The 7,177-nt window shown below is 46.2% G+C and overlaps 1 protein-coding gene across 5 annotated transcripts in view; it reads left to right on the top strand.

Annotated features, from left to right (window-relative positions):
• ankfn1b (ankyrin repeat and fibronectin type III domain containing 1b) overlaps positions 1 to 6,204 on the top strand; it is a 109,784-nt gene extending 103,580 nt beyond the window's left edge. For all 5 annotated transcript variants that reach the window (XM_035530429.2, XM_035530430.2, XM_035530427.2 and 2 more), the window contains 7 exons: positions 23 to 189; positions 1,381 to 1,531; positions 2,630 to 2,798; positions 2,884 to 3,050; positions 3,383 to 3,587; positions 3,752 to 4,341; positions 4,648 to 6,204. In XM_035530429.2, coding sequence (XP_035386322.1) covers positions 23 to 189; positions 1,381 to 1,531; positions 2,630 to 2,798; positions 2,884 to 3,050; positions 3,383 to 3,587; positions 3,752 to 4,341; positions 4,648 to 4,998 — 1,800 coding nt within the window. In that variant the 3' untranslated portion in view covers positions 4,999 to 6,204. The remainder of the gene's footprint in view (positions 1 to 22; positions 190 to 1,380; positions 1,532 to 2,629; positions 2,799 to 2,883; positions 3,051 to 3,382; positions 3,588 to 3,751; positions 4,342 to 4,647) is intronic.
• The last annotated feature ends 973 nt before the right edge of the window (positions 6,205 to 7,177 follow it).

The raw sequence follows: 7,177 nt of genomic DNA, 5'->3' as shown, positions 1-7,177 counted from the left end.
TGTGTGTGTGTGTGTGTTGTAGGAGAAGCTGACCTACCACAGGCGCTGTAGCAAGCAGTTGTCTCCAGGTCTGTATCTGGGATACGTGAAGTTTTGCACCTCAGTGGAGCAGATCAGAGTGCTGGTCTCCCACAAACTGCCCAACGTCTTCTGCCATGTCAAATTACGAGACAACAGCCATGTCTCCAGGTAACGTGTGTGTGAGGTCTCCAGGTAACGTGTGTGTGAGGTCTCCAGGTAACGTGTGTGTGAGGTCTCCAGGTAACGTGTGTGTGAGGTCTCCAGGCAACGTGTGTGTGAGGTCTCCAGGCAACGTGTGTGTGAGGTCTCCAGGCAACGTGTGTGTGATGTCTCCAGGTAACGTGTGTGTGTGATGTCTCTAGGTAACTCTCTGTAACGTGTGTGTGATGTCTCCAGGTAACTCTCTGTAAAGTGTATGTGATGTCTCCAGGTAGGTGCGATTTGTCTGTAACGTGTGTGTGGTATGTGTGTCCAGTGTGTATAGTGAATTTTAGAGCCTAAAACACATACACATAAAACACATCTGTATAATTTTGTTAGTGTTTGGTGTTTGTGTGTAGGGGCAGTGGTAGCTCAGTGGTTAAGGTACTTCACTTGTAATTGGAAGGTTGCTGGTTTAAGTCCCACCACTGCCAAGTTGCCCTGAGCAAGGCCCTTAACCCTCAACTGCTCAAGTTGTACTCAGTCATAACTGTAAGTTGCTTTGGATAAAATTGTCAAATAAATGTAAATGTTTGTAATGTCTGTGTCTGTGTGTATATGATTGAAATTTATTTATGTATGGGTATGCAATGTTGCATTTGATGTTTGTTGTTTATGTATATGTGTGTTTCTGTAATGTTGGCTACGTATTTGTGAGTGTGTGTGTGTGTGTGTGTGTATATGCTTGTGCATGTGTGTTTATATGCTTGTGTGTGTGTGTGTGTATATGCTTGTGTGTGTGTGTATGCTTGTGCATGTGTGTGTATATATGCTTATCTTTGTGTGTGTATATCATTGTGTGTGTGTGTGTGTGTGCATATTGTGTGTGTGTGTGCATATTGTGTGTGTGTGTGTGTGTGTATACTTGTGTGTGTGTGTGTGTATATTGTGTGTCATTGTGTGTCTGTGTGTCATTGTGTGTGTGTGTGTGTGTGCATATTGTGTGTGTGTGCATATTGTGTGTGTGTGTGTATGCTTGTGTGTGTGTGTGTATGCTTATCTGTGTGTGTGTGTATGCTTATCTGTGTGTGTGTGTATTGTGTGTGTGTGTGTATGTTTATATACTTGTGTGTGTGTGTGTGTGTGTGTGTGTGTGTGTGTGTGTGTGTGTGTGTGTGTATATATATATGCTTATCTGTGTGTGTGTGTGTGTGTCAGGGAAGAGTGGCAGTGGTTGCGGTCAGTGAGATCTCTGGATGACACTCAGAAGCTGTGTGCTGACGAACAGAGTGCTCCACATCGCCTCCTACTGGAGTTACGCCATGCTGCCAAAGAGCTACTGAGGCACATCAATATTCCAAACAATCAGGTGTGTACGTGTGGATGTACACACACACACACCAGTCCTGGTTTTTACCTTCTTTTATCTTCTTACCAGTTTCTCTGCATTAAAGGGACTTTTTAGCACCTAAAAGAATGAGATGTGGTGTCCCTCAAGGCTTTGTTTTAGGACCTGTATGGTTCTTGTTTTAATTTTCCACCATTAAGAAACATAACAATAACCTTCATTTTATAATTTGATATTTATTTATCCTGACTGAGTGACATAATTATTAAAAATTATTATGTTTTACCAATTATTTTTCTCATAGATTTTTCCCATTAATTTTTCCAACAGTAATCAATAACCTTGCATTGGTTTTTCAGCCTTGAAACAGTTAGTTCTGACTGAGTGATTTGAGTGGACGAGAGCCATTCCATGAGTGCTGATATGGATTGTAACAGCATTAGGATGTTGAGCTATGCATATGTCACTCAGATTTACATGTGCCATCTATTAACTGCTAATTTAAAGATCTTTATCTACCAAAGCGTCTGTCAACACTCTTTTTTCACTGGTTGCACAATAAATGGAAACTTACAGGTAAATGTACATGATACAGAAATGGCCTGTGAAAACAGACCTACACAAAGTAGCACGCTTCAGTATTCAGTATAATAGCACTCAATTCTTGTTTAATATTCAGTATAACAGTGCTCACCTTATACTGAATATCAGACATGAGGGAGTGTTATACTGAATATCAGACAACACTCCTTCATGTCTGATATTCAGTATAACAACACTCACCGCTTGTCTGATATACATGATACAGAGTAGCTAGTCTGCACTAATGAAGACTAAATTAATGTTTAGTATAACAGCACACACACACACACACACACACACACACACACACACACACACACATATCAAGCTCCCTTTCCTGATGTTTCATTTGCTTCACTGGTAATGGGCATCTGATGTTTTAACTCTTTATCTGCTTGGATAATACATATATGTAAATAAGTAAATATTTAGTGTGTACAGTATTGTGTATAGTAGTGTGTATTAGTGATTGTGTCTACTCCTCACAGCATAATCCTCAAATCTGCATTTCTCTTCCTCTGTCACACTCTTCCTCAGGCGCTGGACTTCCGTGTATATATTCAGGAAGTGATTGAGTTTGGGGAGGGTGTGTCCTTCCTGCTACTCCTTCCGCCATGTGAGGAGGTGTGTACGCCCCCTGGACACAGCAGCCCCTACTCACCTCTGTCTGGATCTTTCACCCTTCCGCTGCAGGTGTTTGAGCTGGGTGAGACTCACACACACACACACACACACACACACACACACACACACACACACTCTCTCTCTCGACTTACTCCTCCTCTCCACAGTTAACTTCGAGACTTACTGCCCACGCTTCATCAACCAGTACTGCCGTGCGTCGGCCATCTTGGGTTTGGAATCGCTCCTGTCCCAGCAGGCTTTGCGGGAGGCCTTCTCGGAGGCGGAGCTTCTCAGTGCTAAGCAGAAGCACCACAAGGTCCAGGAGCTCTTACAGGTGTGTGTGTGTGTGTGTGTGTGTGTGTGTGTGTGTGTGTGTGTGTGTGTGTGTGCGTGCGCGTGCGTGTGCGTGTATAGTCTCTCAGTGCTGACTCAGTCTATCTGTGTTTGTGTGTGTGTATAGTCTATCAGTGCTGACTCTGTGTGTGCGTGTATGTGCGTGTGTGTGTGTATATTCCATCAGTGCTGACTCTGCGTGTGTGTGTGTGTCTTTCTGTGCATGTGTGTGTGTGTAGTCCAACAGTGCTGTGTGTGTGTGTGTGTGTGTGTGTGTAGTCCATCGATGCTGACTTTGTGTGTGTGTGTGTGTGTGTGTGTGTGTGTGTGTAGCAAATGGAGCAGGTTTGGCGGGAGGCGCGCTGGATGGTACAGGTGTTACAGTGTGCTCGTTACAGACAGCAGCCTGCAGGTGTGAGTCTGAGCTCCATCATGGACTTCACCAAGGAGAGGGAACCTCCTCCACCTTCCACCTCCTCCCAGCTGGACTACCTCCCCTCACCCGGCCCCTCCCCCGACACGGGCCGCAAGCACCCCGGTGAGAGACGTCCTCCACCCTGTATCTGCTCCACCTCTTGCACAGTGTGTTCAGCACATTATAATGATCCTGTTTGTCTCTCTCCCTACATCTTCCTCCATCTCTCCTTTATCTCTATCTCTTTCTCCTTCCCCTCTCCCTCTCTGTCTGTCTCTGTGGTGTAGATGTACATAGTTTATCAGATGAAGATGAAGGCTCATTGCAGGTCTTCCTCACTCCAGAGAGTGATTACAGCTCCAGCAGGGACCAGACTCCCCCGGATCCCGACCTACTGCCTCCAGAGTCTCCATCACACACCTCTGCACACATACACACCTCCACGTACTCACACACCACTGTCCACACTGACCCCAGTCAACCGGACGTGCTGCAGACAGGGGGTGGGATCAGGACAGGGCTAGAGATGATCGATAGTGATTTCATCCTACCAAGTCGTCAGATTGAGCTGTTGCGCATCACAGAGAAGAGAACAGCACTGTGTGTGCGTACCAGTAGCCTTGAGTACCCACCCCCTGTTTCTATGGGAACGGTTTCACCAAATGCCTCCCCACTGAAAAAGTGGACCTGCCCATCTTCAGGCGGCTGCTGCTGCCCCCCCTCTGAGCCTGGCTTCCGCCCTGTCCGCACCCTGTCGGACCACAGCAGGACACATCATCTCTCTGCCCTCTCACCTAACACCCTCCGGTCCTGTTACACAACGCTGAGAGTTTACCCACAATACCGCACAGGTCTGCCTAGGGAGACCAGTGTGAAGGTACGTGTGTGTGGTGGTGTGGTGTGGTGTGGGGTGTGTGTGGGGTGTGTGTGTGTGTGTGTGTGTGTGTGTGTGTGTGTGTGTGGTGGTGTGGGGTGTGTGTGTGTGTGTGTGAGCTTTGGTGAATGTTTGTATTGCTGCATTACTGTTTTTTCCCCAAAATATTACATTTCTTAGTCACCTTAATGATGATGTTTATGGTTAGAGTAACTCTTATAAGAGCATAAGATCTGTGTGTGTGTGTGTGTGTGTGTGTGTGTGTGTGTGTGTGTGTTCTCTGGGGGTGTGTGGGTGTTCTCTCTGCAGCTGCGTGTGACACTAGAGACACCTGCGAGGGAGATGGTTCATCTCGTGGTTCAGGAGATAAACAGCATATGTGCGCAGCTCCGAAACACAGCGCAGCAGTGTGTGTGTACGACAGAATCATGCGCAGACCCAGCACAGGCATGTGTGTGCGGTTCAGACATGTGTGTGTACGGAGCGGAGCAGCTCCAACATTTCGCCCTGGTTCTGGTGATGGACGGCAGAGAGAGGTGGCTCCAGGATGACCTTTGCCCTCTGACCCTGCAGAACCCCTGGACACAGGGCAAACTTTGTGTCCGCTTCAAACAGTATTCCCCCCTCGCGCTGCAGAACAGCCACACTACCACCGTCTGACACACACACGCACACACACACACACACACACACACGCACACACACACACACACACACACACACACACACACACACACACACACACACACACTAGCCGTTTAGTACACTGTGTCTCACAGTAATGTAGCAGTAGGACTGGTTCCAGTCCAGAACACACCGAACAGACTGAACTGGAGGAAACCGATCAGAACCAGCCAACATGTCTACCTGACCTGACCTGACCTGACCTGACCTGACCTGACCTGACCTGACCTGACCTGGGCCTGACCTGACCTGGGCCTGACCTGACTTGACCTGGGCCTGACCTGACCTGACATGACCTTGGCCATGACCTGACCTGACCTGACCTGGAGCTTCCCGCCTGGTCACCAGTCACTGCGTCTGCTGTACGGTGGGGGAGGGGCGCATCTCTCTCACATCACGCGACTGAAACTGCAGCAAGCAGTTTTAACATATAAAGGGTTTTGTCTGACTGTCCTTAATACAACAGATGCCTACAAATAGGTTTTGACTAGTAAGATTTCAAATTTGACTGTTTAAGATGACAGTTAAGCATATCTGCATCTACAGTTGCGCTAGTGAGAACAGCGGTTCAACATATCTACAGTTACTCTGTGATGAGTCAAAATATCTTTTAAGGTATCTTCAGTCACATCATCAGAATGAGCATGTGAAGTGTTACAGATGTCTTTGATGTCTAGTATAAATTTTCAGATATCTGAGAAACCGTATGCATCACGGATGTGTAACGCATTTTAAATAGATCAGATGCCAGATGATTTTTGGATTAATATTATCTACTTATTTATTTTGGAAACATTGATGACCTATGTGGTAGTCAGCTGCAAAGTCCCTTAAATTTAAATTGATCTTACAACAGAATACTGGTTTCTTCTGTTTTAGTGATGAATTTCTGTGTGTGTGTGTGTGTGTGTGTGTGTGTGTGTGTGTGTGTGTGTGTGTGTGAGTGTGTGAGGGGGGAGGGGGGGTGAGTGCATATGTTTGCATGTTGATGTCAGTATTGATTGGACAGACCTGGTGTGTGTGTGATTAGACAGAGTTGTGTGTCTGTATTACTCTGTGGAAGCATAGATATATTTATATGGTTCATTTGTACTGGATTTAAGTGGAAAACAAGGCGTAAAACTGGTGTATTGTCAAATATACTGTAAAGTTTACATAAGTAAAGTTTTACACTGGAGACCAGAGACTGGCTGTTAATTCTCCCACACACACACACACACACACACAAACATTCTTGCATGCACACACACACGCACATAGGCACACACACACATACATGCATACAACTGTGTGAGTGTGTGTGTGTGTGTGTGTGTGTGTGTGTTATTTGGAAAGGTAAATGGTCCTCACACCTACAGAATACCCTCTTATTTCTGTGTGAACTACTAGAGTGGTGTGTGTCTGTGTGCATGTGTGTGTGTTTGTGTGTGTGTGTGTGTGTGTGTGTGTGTGTGTGTGTGTGTATACCAGACATACACATTAATTAACTTAATTAACTTTAAAATGCATGCTCACACACTTAGTGTGGGAAACACATACACACACACCCCTTACAAAAAATCATGACACAAACAAACACGGAAAAATACACAGACCACACACACATATACACACACACCCTCAGGCATACACACATTAAAGTTAACTGAAGCGTGTGGGGACCACACACACACACACTCTGTGGCAGTAAGAATGGTGACACCTCCTCTGATGTCCTGTGGGAGTTGCTCTAATTTTAGCCTCTACTGGACCTCCACATGCTGCTAGCAAAACATTCCCCAATGACTGTGAATAGTCCTGCTTCACACACACACACACACACACACACACTCTCTCACACACACACACACACACACACTCACACTCTCACACACACACACACACACACACACTCACACACACACACACACTCACACACACACACACACTCCTAGACTACTGCACCATGGACAGCTCTCATACTTTCACTCACACACTCACGCTCTTTCATACTCTCTCACTCTCTTTCACACACACACCCACACATACACCCACACATACACACCCACACACACACACACTCACACATACACCCACACACACACACTCTCTCTCTCTCTCTCTCTCTCTCTCACACACACACACACACACACCTACACACACCCACACTCTCTCT

Source organism: Electrophorus electricus, chromosome 14, assembly GCF_041902795.1.
Source record: "Electrophorus electricus isolate QZ-2024a chromosome 14, ASM4190279v1, whole genome shotgun sequence".
Taxonomy (NCBI): domain Eukaryota; kingdom Metazoa; phylum Chordata; class Actinopteri; order Gymnotiformes; family Gymnotidae; genus Electrophorus; species Electrophorus electricus.
Note: the sequence above shows the minus strand (reverse complement) of the source record. Positions and strands in the feature narration are given on the sequence as shown.